Source organism: Osmia lignaria, chromosome 3, assembly GCF_051020975.1.
Source record: "Osmia lignaria lignaria isolate PbOS001 chromosome 3, iyOsmLign1, whole genome shotgun sequence".
NCBI lineage: Eukaryota > Metazoa > Arthropoda > Insecta > Hymenoptera > Megachilidae > Osmia > Osmia lignaria.
This window is the reverse complement of record NC_135034.1, coordinates 7,098,617-7,115,527: the sequence shown is the minus strand read 5'-3', so window position 1 is coordinate 7,115,527 and position 16,911 is coordinate 7,098,617. Positions and strand designations below refer to the sequence as shown.

The following is a 16,911-nucleotide window of genomic DNA, read 5'->3' as shown; positions in this document are numbered from 1 at the left end:
CAGGTTTTGTTTTCATTTTCAAAAATCTACGCTGTGAATCTTCCACGTTTGATACCTAATTAAGCTACAACAGCCTGGTATGACGCAAAAACATTAGTTTTTCAGATCACTCCGATAAATCTAATTCCCCCTACGATGTTGAAACGAATTCCTTCGTTCTCTACCTCGTAAGTAAAGTCAACGATATGATTGAAGTGGGCTGATCTCATTTACTTTTTTTCCGATTATTTACAAATTGCAATCTAACAATCGGTACAGGAGTTGGTAGCTTCGTGGATCTTGTTTCGCGGTGACAGGCCTCTCGACAGCTATATTGGCGCAGATCATGTGTAATTAACTATAATACCTTAAACATCTAATAATGAATGTATTGATTCTAAGTACATAATTCTCTCTTAATCGATAACAAGTTATAGGTACACGAAGACCCCAAAAACGACGTCTGAAAATTTCCGTATTTTAACGGTGATTTTGCGAGCCTTCGTAATCTATGATAAATTCAATTGATCTCGAACGATCAATACCTTTGGGGAATACCTCTTAACGTAAGCAGCTTTTCTCTCTCATTTTTTTTTTTTTTTTTTTTAACATTTTCTTTTTTTGTTTTGATGTAATATCACGTTCGATGAACCTCTTCCCTATACATACATAGAAAGTCGCGAAGGTATGAAAAGTAGATGCAGTCATGGATGATTAGACAGCTGAACGTTTCCTTTCTCGGGACATCGGGTCATGAAATCATAGACGAGGTACGCACAGCAAGTAGTAAAGCGGGCACGGTTGCCCCAGGTTGCCCGCGAGCACAATTTCAATTTCGTGTGCATACCCTATCGTAGACCTATCTTGGCTCCATATTTCACTATGTTACTTGGGTCTCAATCGTTCAACGCAATAGTAAAGCTTCAATATACTTTTTCAACGAATATTTGAATATCCATCGTCTAACGCTTGAAATTTGATCGGACTTGATAGATTATTAAATTGTACGAGAATGAAAGTCGATAAAAACGACATGGTGTCTCGACAGAGGAAATTTGATATCACGTGTTCCATATTATCGCATGTACTCGTTTCCCTTCATCGACTAATCTCTCTATTCTGAAAATATCAGTGGTACCTTTATTGATCCTTGCTCCAATTTCTAATGCAAATACGGGCCTAAATGAGCGGTTCCCAAACGCATGTATACAATACAGATGAATGCCTTAATTATCTTACACTGTACGTGTATAACATTAAAGGGTATTCATGCATATTACGCTTTACATACTTAACCGTTACTTAAAACGAGATTAATTAGAACAATTATGTATTTCGTCAACTTTGTGGTTTTTTCATCTGTTTAGCGTTCACATTTCATACGTCACCGCGAGTTCTGTCGAAGTATCTCGCTGGTATTAAGATTATCTTTGGTAATAATATCTTATTCATAACATGTATATAATATTAATATCGTGTTGTTAAACATACCATTTTTTAAATACACCTTAGAAGCTTACAGCTTATTCTCGTCAAAATGTTCGTCTACTCTCATACATCTCACGTACGTTACTTAAAGCGCTAATTGAGTTAACAATTATCACACAGGAAACATGTTCCAAATAGAATCTGGAGAATGAACGTAGTCTGGTAGGATAGCAGGATATATTTTTTTAATTGCTATCTTATGTAACCAGTTTAGATAGTGTCTTTAATGTATACCAACTTTTAACTCTACATCTTTGCAATTTGTCTCTTGATTTCAAAAACGAACGTTCTATGCGGCGACCAAAGAAACTTTTAAGCATGATCACTGAACCCCGATACCTGGCTAACATTCTTCTTATCATTTCCCGTATTTCTCTGTACCTTCTCCACCCTTCAGGGTCATTACGAAGGGCCTAATTCCTTATATTTCAACAACAGATGATTCATTATTAGAAACAGCTGATTCACAATGATGAATATACATATATAGTCGCTCTCGATCGGTGCACTGGATACAAGTGTAATAATTCCTAGTAATACATTATCAACGCGTGATTCATCATCATCGTCATCATCGTCATCAACATCCTCGTATTCATTCTTCTGATGCACTTCGGTTCTCTTCTCTTCTTTCCTTTCATATTTTTCTTAAAATTTAATAGTGTCATCGACGATTAATCTATGTTAAATTTTTTTTTTTTCTTCATTTTTTTGGTTTCTTATCTCAACATGGCTCCGGACGAGGACCCAAGAAAATCATAGTAATAAGAATAATGGGAGTAATAATAATAATCGTTCGTTTACGTCGATTAATAAATAGCAATTAATTTACTGTTCTTTTTTTTTTTTTTTTTGTTTGTTTTTTCTTTTTTCTTAATTTTTCGGCAGCGTTCACAGACGAAGTCGCCGCCCGTTTATAGCCTTTTTGTACTATCATCGTGTTCAGAACACTTTTCATCGAGAATTTAAATGATGCTTTGAACGCTCGAGTGTGCATGTGCAAACTGAATCGAAGAAATTCCATACGTAACAGGTAACGGATTGTATTTGGCAGTATATAATTTTTGGTAGTGAACAGAGAAGCGTTTAATATTAAATATTAAATTCACGACGCAAGCTCCACGAGGCCAATGATGGGATCCGAGGTGTCGATGGGCGACGACCACCGTGCAAACGCTGTCTTTCGAATAAACGAACAAGCTCTCGGGACAACCAGCTTTGTTTCTAACAATAAGTACAAGCCACAAAGACGGGAGATCAGAGGTCAGACATTCTAATTAAAAACGCGTGTAATTAAAAGAAAATTAATGTAAAAACTAAAGACAGTTGGAATATTTCCAATTAAAAAGTACCGATAAAATTATTCGTTCAGTGATATAGAAAGCGATAATGAATAAAAACACGTATACACTTAGAATTATTTATCAACCTTCGGACGGCGGACCATGGAGAGAGCCATTATTTTAACGTAATTTCATATTTCACATTATTTCAAATTATTTTCATTGTTCCAGTATATGAAACTCTTTCGTTAGAAATTATACATTTAATTTTAAATTAATATCTTTCTATATATTTTGTACGTTTGGGTCTAGATTGATCCAGGCTTCGCTGTTCAAGGGTTAATATATATTATCGACGAGATTTGTAATTTTGTAAAATGAAGCGTTAAAGAAAAAGAATACAATCGCTCTGATCTCCAGACTGTATGATACAACCTATCGACTATACCAGGCATGCACAGCAAGTAGTAAAACGGGCACGGGCGTCCGAGATAACCCGCGGGCACAGTTACGAGCCCAGACTCGCGGTGGAGTGCCACCCGGGTACTCGGGCGCCCTACGGGCAATTTCGTGTGCATGCCTGGACTAAACGATTGCGTGGACTAGCGCTAGATATTATCATGCGGTACGATATAATCATAAATACATATTCCATACGGTGTCGTACGGTTATCACTAGGCTGATTAAACTCTTTTTTTCATTCCCGTGCGAACTGCGCGCTGTTTCTCGACAAATCGAAATCCAACGAAATTTGCTGCGGCGGTAACGATCCAGATTTGAGCAACGTATTCAAACCATTCCTGGTTGTCTTCCTTTTTCGTGTTAATCACCGATTACCACCCATAATTAAGCCCACTGTATAGAACACAGTGTTCATTGAACTATATCCGTACAGGCGGAACTTCAAATGAAAATCCAAGGACAACCTAGATTCCCATTAATGAAATTAGAAGCATTAATTAGCATACGTTTCACGCGTCCTACTAACAGTGTCATTCCCTTCTCCGTGGAACGAGACAGAAGTAGAGACGAAGGATTATTCTTGGGGATTTCCAATCAAAAGTTCCACCGTACATTTTCGACGATCCGCCGGGGGTAAAAATCGACACAGGTTGGTTTTCCGTCTGAATTTCGATTCTTCGGCCCGAAACGACGGAACTTTCGATCGAGATTCGCCGAGAGCCGCGTCCGAGAGCTTCTTCGTGGAATTCGAAATCAAAAGTTCCACCGTGCCGGGTGCACCGTACCGACGGGCGTAAAAGATACTAACCATTTTTTACATTTTTTTTTTTTCATAATTTTCTTATTTATTCCTTTAGTTACGTCTACGTACGTGGCACGAACTAACAGAGTATCAATTATTCATCATCGGTGTACCCTACACGTTAGCGGTCTCGTCGCCTAGGCGGACATCAACCAGTCTCGGTTATGAAATAAATGGAAATGAAATATGCGCACGAGAGCCTGGAACGAGACCGAGTTAACGGAAACGGAAATAATAAGGTTAACCCGTGAAATTAGAACGGGGCAGTAATTGAAATGATAAAGTCTTACGCGCGTCAAACGGATACTCCGAACGATACTTAGATCATGGTTACGACCACTCCCCTTCACCCCCGATAAGAAAGAAGAGATACCGCCGCCACATTTTTGTGCAGAATTTACTTTCCGCTAAACTGTTTACTTTTGTGCATCCTGATACGTACACGCGCGAACACGCGCACGTATTTTATACATATACGTAGCTCTTTTGTATAGCCAATTTTTTTTACTGGTCCGTTCGTCGGTACAATCATTTTGTCCGTGGAAGCGACGATTATGTTTGAAACTGTTTCATATTCATATGTATGTTGTATGTGTACATGTGTGTGTTCGTTTCCGTTTGTGTATGTGTAATGTGTGACAATTATCAATGCGTCGAAGGACTACGATCGTCCACGATGGTGTCAAGAAGCGCGACAATGTAAAGCGCGATGAAGATGAGGATGAGCATGAGCTTCTGACGGATCTACGTTAAAATAACGATGAGAAATATATAGGCGGTCAGGGCGGTATCGTCGGCAGAGAAAAACCGAAGGAAAGAAGGAGTGGTCACAATCCGCCAGCGAGATTGATTAAAAAAGAAATTTCTCTTATTCCCCTTCCTCCTACATTGTTCTTGGACGCAGTTGATAGTGGTCTTGCAAAAGGCGGCAAGCGCTATGCTTAATCCACCATTAACTCGAAATGCACTGAACCACGCCTCTCGAATCTGTCGTGGATGATGTTGTGTGCCCAGGCCTTGCACTCGATGTTGATCAGTACACCGTCTGAAAGTTTCAAGGTGAAAAAGCATTGTCAAAGGTTTGAAGTGATGAATAGGTTCGCTTGAGGTACAATTAGGTGCAATGTAGGTTTCTTTGAGTTAAGGGTAGGTGTAGAGGATGGAGTCTATTACTGTTTGCTTTTAGTCTTCTTGGGCAGTGGTGTAATTGCACTTCTGTTTATAGTAACATATGACAAGAATCATAGAATTTTGAAACTCTGAAACTCTAAAATTCTGCAATTTTAGAATTTTTAGACTTTGGAGTTCTGGAAGTTTAGAATTCTACAATTTTTTAATTGTAACACTTTTAAACTCGGGGATTTTAGGATTCTAGAATTCTGGAACAATGGGAATCCATAATTTTGGAATTTTTAAATTCTGGAACTTTGAAGCTCTGGACTTTTAAAATTCTATAATTTTTTAATTGTAGCACTTTGGAACTCTGGGAGTCTAGGATTCTAGAATTCTGGAACAATAGGAATCCATAATTTTGGAATTTTTAAATTCTGGAACTTTGAAGCTCTGGACTTCTAAAATTTTATAATTTTGATATTCTGGCACTCTAGAAATTAGTAACTGCAGGATTATAGAACTCTGGAATTTTGAAACTTTAAAATAATAGAATTCTATAATTTTTGAATTTTCAAATTTTCTAACTTTGAAACTTTTGGCAATTCAAGCCAAAAACAGTTAACTAAGGATGTCCTGGGTTTCCATGAATTAATTACTTACATTTAGGCCTCTCGAAGAAGACAGCTACGAGCGGGCTAAGGTAGCCAGGGGTATTTGTGAATGGGAAGAAGTATCCAGGAAAGCCCCGACGTGGAATGTATTGAATGGCACCCATATTCTCGATATCAGCTGGATTTTCACCGGCACAGGATACCCAGACGGTGTCCAACCTATTGGCGAGTGCCTCTTGCTTGATGTGTTCTTGAAGATCGGATGGCATAGCACTTGGCAGATTCGATGTATCGTTGTAATATATGGGTTTCCAGCCGAAAATCTGAAAACGCGTAATTCAAATTAAACGATAAGAAATTTTAAGGGTTAGCAGGAGTGACAGTACCATCTGTAGCTATCTGCTTTATATTCAGGAGAAGTATATCTAACAAGGTACATATAGTACTTTTTGGGAAAAATTGTAAAAAGATTTCTTCCACAGAAACGTATTTTTTAGAAGGTTTTAAAAATCAAATTGCAAAATCAGGCCTTGTACTGTGCTGGGTTGTATAAAGGATATTTTTAAAACAGAATCATGAGAAAATATTACTTTTTGGTTTAAAAATCGCAAAATTTGAATTGTTCTATCCAACATGGCTGTTTGACTGTCGCTCTGTCCTTATTTTCTCATGTCAAAAAGACAAGGCTCGTTCAGAGTTTCGCTTGGACCATCGCTTCTGTTGACCCTTATTTTTCTCAACCCTCGGACGGCGGACCATGGAGAGAATCCCAATTTTAATTTAGTATTGTATTTCATATTATTCTCATTTTTTAAATTTTACACTGTTTTTTTAAATATCATACATTTAACTTTAAGTTAATACTCTTGTATACATTTTGTGAGTTTGGGTCACGATCCAGGCCCCGCTATTCAAGGGTTAAAAATTCATCATTTGAAATATCCAATTCCTTGTTGAAGAAACATGTACCTTGTTCAGCTTGAGGAAAATGCATGGTGCAGATTTATTGTAACCATATTTATTTTCCTTTGTGCACTGTCCCCACGTCGACATATCCACGTCACAGACTTTGCCAGGAGTCGGTGGTTTTCCATAGTCGCAGAGCATCCTCTGCTGGGCACCATTTGTCCCGCCAGCAGGCTTCTGATATTCTAAAGAAATCCCAAATCAATCTCTTAAATTATAAATCAATTGTTTCTTCTTTTTTTAATTTGCAGCTGATGATCTGGATTAATTAAAGAGACCCTGTTTTATCTTCATCGTTTTGTAGAAATTAAACTAATGGATTGTTTAATTAAAGATAAGGGTTATTAGAAATAAAGACATGGAAACTCTGATCTAAAGATTGGTCTTACCTTGACCGGGTTTAACAAGCTGTTGACGTAACTAACTCGTTAGGACAAAGAAAATTTTCTCGCGTATCGGTTAATATTAGTGCTCTAATATGTCAATCCATATGTTTGTCTACTTTTTAAAAATTTATATAAAATTCTAAACACAAATTGTCTTCAATGTTAAAATTCTATGAGTTCCGATTTTGAACTCTCTTGACCCACATGTAGGTATGCTGACCCATATAGAGGTCAAGGGACTATAAAGATAGTAAGTTATATTTAAATAAAGTTTTTAAGTTCAGTGTTAAAAATGAAATACCTTCGAGGAACGCGTCCAGTTCTCTGGTCCAATGCAAGAAGTTACCCTCGTCGCTAGCTTTGTACCAAATCAAGGTACTTTCAACGTTGCTTGCTGGTGGCATAGGCCTAAAACCAAGTCCAGGATTGCTGCCGATCAAGGATTTATCCAATTGCCATTTCGGTGCGTTCGGGTCTAACGTCTGGTAAAAAACGGTCAACATTGCCCCGAAGAAACCAGCCAGTACCGCGTAAAAAATAACGTAGAATAACAAAATCTTGCCTGCAATCAATCAACAACATTTTGCCCTTAGAAATTATCATACTTACAGACAAATTTTTTCAATTAATTGCAAAATTAATTTTTTGCCTTTTTATTGTTTTCATAGCCTTAGTTTGTCATTGCTAGTATCTCCTTAGTGTAAATTAATTTTACAGAATTTAACAATAGCTTAATTTCTAAACTAATTTTCAGCTTTGCCACTATTAGAATAAATTTTCTACCTTAGGTTCTTAGAATCCTTTGAATATTAATTATTTTTACAAAATTAAGTAATAACTTTAAACACGCAGATTGATGCTGAGGTCTTCTGTATCATTTACAAGCAATTGTTTTATCGCAACAATTCCTTTCGCGGATCACATAGTAACCGAAGTGTAGAACATTGAGACAATTATGATCCGAGGTCTAATTGGCCTGAATTGATATTGAGTAAGCAATGCAGCTCGTTTACAATAAGAATCGTTGATGAATATGTACAGCTTGAAGCAATCTATCCTCGAAGAATCACACCACTTGCTGTTAATGCATCACACTCTACCATTTACTGTTACAATCTTATTTAAATAATCATTATTCGTTTGGAGTCTAATATTGCATAGATTTATTAATTGAACTTGGACCACGTCTCCAAAAGAATTTGACAAATTACATATAATTCATTTTTTTATACATAAATTACAAAGTTTTTATAAAATTTAAATAACTATATTGAAAATTATCAATTTTCATGTCATTCATTTGATAAAGTATTATTTAAATAATTACTATTTGTTTGAAATTTATTGTTGCATAGATTTATATGAACGTGCGTTGGTTTGCCTTTCGAATTTAATAAATTATATGTAATTTATTTCATTATGATAAAAGTAAAGGGTTTTGAAGCTCTGTTCGTAAATGTAACAAATTGATATAATTGATCCCATGTGTTATCTATTAAAATATCAATACTTAAAATAAATATTAAGACCTTGACTCGATGACACGAGAGTTTCGTATATTTAGCGACGATCTAGTCGATATTTCTATTTATACCATTACTGACAGCAAAAATGTTTAATTTTAGAAATTAAAGTCTTCAGCTAAAATTTTGCTTGGCGTAACACCAGATTTCCTTACAAAATATGTATAATATTATATATTAGAGTTCGTTGCAACATTTACTTTCAACAAACTTTAAATTTTTTAATGCTACACAAAATATTTAATTATGAATTATACGATTTCATTGCAAATAAACAAATAATATTAAATAGATGATGAACTGCAAATATAATTAAATACGTTAAGGGCTGAACCTTGTCAATGTACATTTTGACAAAGTATATTAACCCTTAGACGATCGACCGTGGGGAGAACCCCAATTTTAATTTAATATTGTACAACATTACATATTATTTTTATTTCCTAAATTTAACCATCCCCTACTTATAAAAATTACGTCAGAGGTGCTACCCTCTATTTATATAATAAAATGAAATAATATCTATGAGAAATAACTGAAATAATGTATAGAAGAAAAGCAGAGTAGGTTATTGATCTCTGTATATGTGGCTCCCTGTATAAATATCCGCATTGTGAGGTTACATGTTCTAACCTAACACAACAGTTCTTCTTACCCTCGTTCGAGGAAAACACCCCCGATCTCAATTTCATAAGATACTAATTCCATAGGAATATCCTGATTCCTTTCTTGAATACATATGTTCTTCAGTCAAATATAACAACAGTTAATAATTTTTTTTTATTATAATTATTATTCTTCACTTTATTTACAATTTCTTGAAATGATAAATTTGAAGTATTATACTCTTAACATATTTATTTAAGTAAAGATGTAAAAGAAGTTGCTTCAAAGTTTCTCTTTCTTCTTACAAATTATAAAGTTCAGAACAGTTATAAGTTTACTTTAAGTAAGACAAGGGTTCAGAAGTTAAAATTCTCAACTTTTAATTAACAATTAAACAAGTTATTTTCTTCTTCCCTAAAAGTCACTTGATTTAGGCATCAAATAAATCTGCAGACTGCAGGCATTCTTGCAACAAGAGAATATTTCACACAAGATATAACATTTGCCCTACGATATTAACTCCTGGTAAGGTATACAAAATGTCTTCCTTGAAAATCAATATTTTCAGGTGAACATTTTACTGAAAATATGTATAATATTCCTTCCAGGAGATAATTCCTGATTCTAAAACAAAATATGCAAAGATGTCACCATTTGAAATTGAGGGCTTTGCATGAAAATTTTGCTGAAAATAGAATATTCTAACGACCATTAACGTAACTAGGGAAGGACCAAAATATGTCAGAAATTATTATAATAAATAAAAAAACACATTCACCACTTTAACTTGTGATAAAATACAATAATATGTGTATAAAAACTGTTAGAATTAAGTAAAATTAACCGAAGTAAAATATCACACTTTCGTGAAGCTAGGGAACCCTAGAAAAAACCCTAGTTACATGAATGCTAACAACCTAACTATTTGCTAATCCTCAAGATAAAAATACCCCAAGTAGATGTTGCAATGTGTGACAGTAACTCTATACAGAGATTTGAACTTATGTGCAACAATATCAATGACCTACTTCATGAAAGAACCGTAGTGGCTTCTAAGTTTGTGGCGCCGCCGCGTTCCGCATACGAAGTGATCGATATCTCAAAAAAACCGTGAAAATGTTACGTTACTATAGCAACCCCGATGATGCGCGACATTCGAATGAAAGTAAAATCTAATTTAACTTAAAGTACATACCTAATAAAAATATTATCTCGCAGTTAATTTATTTCTTTCAAAATAAAAATTAATAATAAAACTTTCTAATTAATAAATTCAAAAACATTTTCCCATATAACAAATAAATCACGCCCTATATTAACAAGATAAATCTTTACTTCTAAATAAATAAATAAAGTTCGTGGGAAACAAACATAATTTCTAAATTAAATAAAAAGCTCGTGTTGCACAGAAACTTTATTCTTACAAGAACTAAATCTCCCTATTTCAATTTGCTGCGATATGAAAAATGTATCACGACGCATATTTAAATACTTAAAAAGTGGGACACTTTTAACTGTTGGAAAAAAAGCGTTCTGCATTATGGTGATTTCGATCCATAATTAGAAAATCATTATATGCAAGTTTGAATGCAAAATTATGTTAAAAAAATTGTAAATTTCGTTTCATGTTTAAATACTATTATCCCTCATACTATTATCTTCATTTTCTTCTACTGTATGGAACTCTTTCTTTTATTAATTATACACTCAACTTTAGGTGAATATCCTTGTATACGTTTTGTAAGTTTGGATCACGATTAATCCAGACTCCACTGTTCCAAATTGTTTTTTGCATGAGCTCGGTAATTAAACTTATATTTTATTACTGCAACTGGGGTGAAATGATCCTTAAATACTCGTGTGAAAATTAACTCCATCATGCCACCAAGGGGTTAACTTTTTCGTTAATGCAGGAAGCTATATGTATATCCAGAACTGAAGTCAAAGAAGCCTCGAATCTTTAATTTAATTTTCTTGAATAATAGTTTCATAATTCGTTACATTATTTTTACCACTGATAGTACACTATTATTTCATGGGAAAACAGATTCTACTTGGATCAAAAAAGGTCCTATATCCTTAGAGTAATTATAATAAATAATATTCCAGATGAATCACTGTCAATAATAATAATTAAAAATTTCACTTCCTGGCATAAAAATGCAAGATTCGTATTAACTCTTTATTAGCTCTTTTCGTGTCCAATAAAAATTATCTTTGAGGGCCGAATTGGAGTACCCTGTGAAATTACTAATTTACATCGAATAGAGGAAATGAGAATAGCAATGTATAAAGTTGAATATTAAAATCACGAATATGTAACAGTGGTCATTAAAGTGTTAATTCGACTGGTTTTACGATGAATTTAAATGACGAGCAGAAGTAAACCGCATAAAATCAGAGCGAGCTATTTCCACGGAATGGCAAGTCCGTTGGATTGTATTGATTTTGGTGGAAGTCGATCAACCTCAAGAGAAGAAGAGGGGAAAAAAGACGGTAGAACCAAGGAAGAATGTAGCTTCGCAAAGGCGACTACATAAGCTGCTTTAAGTATACCAACACACATTAACGCGACGCGAATCGCTTTGTTAATTCTTCGAGAAAATTGTGACTTCAGTGAATGTCAACAAGTTTACAGAAGAGATTTTTCGAAACTTTCTGCTTACCTACGTTGATAAGGTAAAGAAGCTTTTATTTGTTCTTGATAGGAAAAATCTCTTGATTACGGAACAAGATATTTATCACTTCTACCTTCCAAATACCGACGAAATTCTAAATCTGAATATTAAAATTAATGTAATTACACAACGAGATAGGTAAATTTTTATATAATAAAAGATTGTTTATTAATAAAGTAGAACTGAGATATTTATCATTGGGATGATCTGTGCAACAATCATATTACAGATCGGTGTTGCAATTATTAAAATAATAAACGCTAGATTTTCCTTGTGCTATAATGGAAGCCAAAAATAAATAATAAAGCTATATTTTGAAAAGTCCATGTTAGGTTGTGATTATGCAGTAAGAAATTTCAATGATTCGTCATTTTTAATCTAATAAAAGTATCTCAGTGAATTAACAGTATCTTTTATCATTGCGACAATCCTGTAATATTGAGAATTAGATCTTTATCGGTCATATCTTTCCCCAATTGCATTACATAACCACGATGCCATAGAGAATTTTTCTGTAGACGTCGTTAAGTATCACTACACTGAATTATAGTAAATTCACCAAGTTATTCATCAAAATAACTGAAAAGATAATATTTTGTATCGGCTAAACACCACTTTCTTTCTAAATTAAATTCAAAATTAAACGTTCGTGACATAAATTAATAAATGTAATCCTATTTCACTCCGTTCTTCTTGTATTCGACAAGAATGTGGAATAGAATGGGATTCGCAATGGAACCGCGAGGGTTACCGCCCCTCGGTATATTTTTTTTCTTCAACGTTCAACTGAAAACTGAAAAGGACGTTTTAAGAAAGAATTATCGGTACAAAAATACCGGACGATAAATAAAACGAAGTGTGTACTATATGTAAATACAAAGTCCCTTTAACCCTCGGACGGCGGACTTTGGAGAGAAACCCAGTATTAATTGAATTTTATATTTCATATTATGTTCATTCTCTAAATTTTACACTGTTCCTTCAAAAAATTATACATTTAACTTTAGGTTAATATCTTTGTATATGTTTTGAAAGTTTGGGTCTAGATTGACCCAGACTCCGCTGTACAAGGGTTAACGAGTAGAAATATCAACGAATACCATGAACACCATATCAGAATCGATTTTTTTTCCTCATAAAAGAGGAGGAGCTATTGAAAAACATGGCTATTATTCTGTATCACCATTACGAAGCAGCAATCGATTAAACTACGATCAGAACCTTTTAGTCATTTGAATGCAGCACGAAAGCTCTTCATATAGGATATAGCGAGCGAACTGCAGTGCGCGTGTACATTGCGACGCTCTACGTCAGGGAACGATGAGGGTTATCATTAAATGTCAATCGGATATTCGAGTTCTGACCTTTTAGGATATCGTTTACAGAAGTATCTATCAAAATTATCGATCAAATTTGGAGCACTATATACTGAAGCTCTAGCGGACAATTTCAGACCAATCTATACTATCCTCCACCTCCACAGAACAGCCTCTTTTTTAATGTATCTTTAAAAATATTTGAAAATATGATAGCGACCTAATGATTAAATAGCTAAAAGGAATATGAATCGCAGTATTGAGATTAAATTGTTAAGCAATGAAAAGTATAGGATTTTTGAAAAGAAACTTACCCCAACTAGCGCCTGTGCGCCCCAGGAACTGTCCAGTCTCGGAGTTCCATAGAAAAACCCTAAAACCTTCCCATTTGCCAAGCTTCGGCGGAGGTGAGTAATACTGTTCTTTCTTGCCCTCCATTTCGCTCGTTTAAACGGTTAAAGATGGAGAGACGAAACGGTTGCGCGTATCACCACGAACGACGACGTACGAATATTCCTTTGTCAGGCTTCTGAACTGCTTTCTGTCGGTGATCTTGTTCTTCTTCTGACGGAATGGAACGGAACGGTGCCGCGATCGAGCAGCTCCGCGGGCGAGGACGCAAAGGAAGGAAGGGTCGATTCGTGCCCTCGTCTGGAGCCGCTGTTCTCGGGCGCTCTCGTCCGGCCAAGGGATGAATATTGAGCGATCGAACCAAGCCTGGCCCGAACTTTTCAGCCCGTCCCCCTCCTTCTCCTCGTTTTATCTCTGTTCCACCAACGGCGATTCCCCACCGCTGCTCAAATCACAACCCTTTTCTACCGCGTCGACTAAATCGCGCAGTCGCGTCAATACGCACCCCCCTTACCGCTACTTCGCGGGACCAGGTGGCACTGCTTCTCACAGCAATGGCGACCGTCTCGCCCGATCCTTTTCGCTCCACCTCGCGTTTTTACAGCCTCCTTCTCTCTCATTCGTCGATTCGATCGACCCCGCTGCGTGACACGGAGACTCCTCGCGACGGAGCTTACGCGAATCGCACGATAGATACACGAGAGAATACGATGATTCTCTCGACGAACCCACCTACTTCTCCCTTTCTCAACCCTTCGAATTGGGTTCGCTGAGACGTACGAGGAATTACAACCGTCTCTCCCCTCTATATATGTATTTCTACAGGACAGAAAAGGGATGGAGGAGATATACAAGTAGAAAGAGACGAGGTCGAAGGTTTCGAAACGCGTCCGACTGCCACGGAATCCCGAGAGAGAATGACCAGACGTTACCAGGGCTTTTCATACAGCTTCCTGCCGTTCCTAGTGTAGCGCGATGGTTCTCTTATCGCTTCGCGATACGCTCTTTAACGTACTGTGCATATTCTTGTCCATTTCTGTTCGAGCTTCGTTGCTCCTTCCACTTAAGTAGATACAGAAAACAGTAGAAAACTTGACGATTTTTCCTACCTCCCGAACTACAGTGGTTCGTGTACAGACAGAATACGAGGCTTTAACACTGTCGGCATTGTATATTGCAGTCTCTGTTATATAATTAAAATTCGTACAATTTACAAAGGTAACTTCTTGTTAAACTGGCCTGAAGAATAAATTTTACTTCAAGGACAGCTGGAACAGTTTCAGACTTGGTTGCATATATTCTAGCCCGCTGTTCTAATAAAGTTGCAGCGATCACAGTCTAATTTCATACCGCAATCCAAGAGTGTACCTAAGATTCGAAACTTGCTGTTAGAACTAGAAATACACTAGCAGTATTGATCGTATGCACTTGCAATAATGAATCGAAAGTATGTTTCATGGAGTAATGCGTATCTCACATGTATGGGACGTAATCATGGGTTAAAGAATTTCCTCGTAAACATACCACATCCGCATGCTTGCTGATAAAGTATAATAGATACAAGCACACGAAGCAGATTATTTTCATTAAACTCTGAATTCACTTTTTACCAAATTTCTACATGAACCGTCCATTTTCCAAATCAATTAACTCAAAAAAACAAAACAAGAAATTGAAAAGTTCATAAAATATTAAATTTTTTTGTTGAAATTCAATAAATGAAGTTAATTTCTTTGCCCTGTGAATATCGCGCATATTAGCTGATTGGAATTCACATTAGTAATTGTAATTGGTTTTTAGAAATACTTTTTATAGATTTAATTTTAGAATTTTTCTGAAATATTTTCATTTTCTTAAGTGAAAATCTATTTCATGTGGAACCATAATGCGGCATCTGTGTCACTTAGTTTACCATACATGCACACTCTTACATAACGGAAGTCCTGTGGATCGATCGCATTCAAAATGTTTAACCTTCTTAGACCGAATGTCGGTTCATTTTGGCCCGGTATATTTTGTATATTGGGTCAAAATGACCTGACATTCAGAGTGTAGATAATGGTTAACTCGTACAGGTCGAATTTACTATACAATTATAATGATATTGTTATCGGTCAAAGTGACCCCGTATCAGGCAACCGCGTCAGTCACAGAGCATCCGTCTTTCCACTAACGAAAGTCGATTGTCAAAATAAAAATAATTCTTTTATAATGTAAAATATCTTATGAAAATTTCTGAAAAGAATTAAAATTATCCATTATTTATTGCTTATTATATAGAGTATTTTATTAATTAGCTTAGTCACATCGAAAAATACATTCAACTTATTTTATTCGCTTCAATTTAATACTTAATATTATAAATTATCATAATTCTTATTTATAGCATACAATACAGTATTATGTACTGAACCTGTCTATTTAACTTCTCAAAAACTCTTAACTCAATGAAACCATTCCTCTTTATGAACACTATATTCAAGTTCCAAGAAATATGTATGTATACATATATAACAGTTTGTACTTCAACATATCCTTTCAAAACATAACTTCATCGTATCTTGTACTATTCAATTAAACTTCAATTTATGTCTCGGTGCTTTATACAACCGATACCGTCACTAATTAAATGCTAAATTACCTCCACATATCCTCCAGAACACGATCTAATATGCAGGGTGTCATGTAACGGGTGGTACAAACGAAGAGATGATATAAATAGCTTGTTGCACATCAAATGACCCATTTTGAACATAACCCTTTCAATGCTCACTAAAATGAGAGCAAAGAATTCTCTTGTGATTTATATTGGTAATATTTATTACAAGTAATATAAAACTTTTCATTTATGCGTTGAAATGTTCGAAATATTATTTAGGACAAGTGAGCTAAGGAGGGCAGAATTCCTCTTAACACGATAATGTCGTGGGGGTCAGCGGCGACTGACATTACAAATTAGATATGCTCGAATAATTAAAAGAAAACAATAGCAAAATATTATATTACTACTATAACGATACATAATAATGTAAGGTAGCAAACAGCGCCAGATTAGGGGCAGGTCTAAGGGGGTGATAAAATCCCCTTATAAGTACCGGGTTCCATTTACTAGGGATCTCTTTCTAAACCTCCCATTTACTATGTTAAAAAATATTGAATAAAATTTTTTTTACTGTCACCCTTTTTCTTTACAATTAAACGCTATTTAATTTTATTTAGAATAAATTTGAATTTTTGAACCAAGTTTATCGATCGGCGGGCCCTCGAAAGTTTGATATCCCCGGGTCCTAGAAATCTTAATTCTTTTATTATTTTATTTATCCCCTATATATTCATAAGTAAAATC

General features: G+C 35.4%; 1 protein-coding gene across 1 annotated transcript; it reads right to left on the bottom strand.

Annotated features, from left to right (window-relative positions):
* Nucleotides 1–554: 554 nt before the first annotated feature.
* Nucleotides 555–14,478, bottom strand: LOC117605438 (sodium/potassium-transporting ATPase subunit beta-2). Its single transcript, XM_034326789.2, has 5 exons — nt 13,529–14,478; nt 7,393–7,653; nt 6,709–6,890; nt 5,789–6,062; nt 555–5,060 (listed from the first exon to the last, which is right to left on the bottom strand). The coding sequence occupies exons 1-5, from the start codon at nt 13,650–13,652 to the stop codon at nt 4,957–4,959; spliced, it is 945 nt and encodes a 314-aa protein (XP_034182680.1). The 5' UTR covers nt 13,653–14,478; the 3' UTR covers nt 555–4,956.
* Between the last annotated feature and the right edge of the window lie 2,433 nt (nt 14,479–16,911).

Excerpts from the sequence above, each read along its gene's own strand:
- LOC117605438 (XM_034326789.2), bottom strand. The coding sequence starts at position 13,652 with ATGGAGGGCAAGAAAGAACAGTATTACTCACCTCCGCCGAAGCTTGGC. Across the intron at positions 7,654-13,528 it reads GCGCACAGGCGCTAGTTGGG|GCAAGATTTTGTTATTCTAC; the intron begins GTAAGTTTCTTT and ends GATTGATTGCAG. Across the intron at positions 6,063-6,708 it reads TTTTCCTCAAGCTGAACAAG|ATTTTCGGCTGGAAACCCAT; the intron begins GTACATGTTTCT and ends ACGCGTTTTCAG.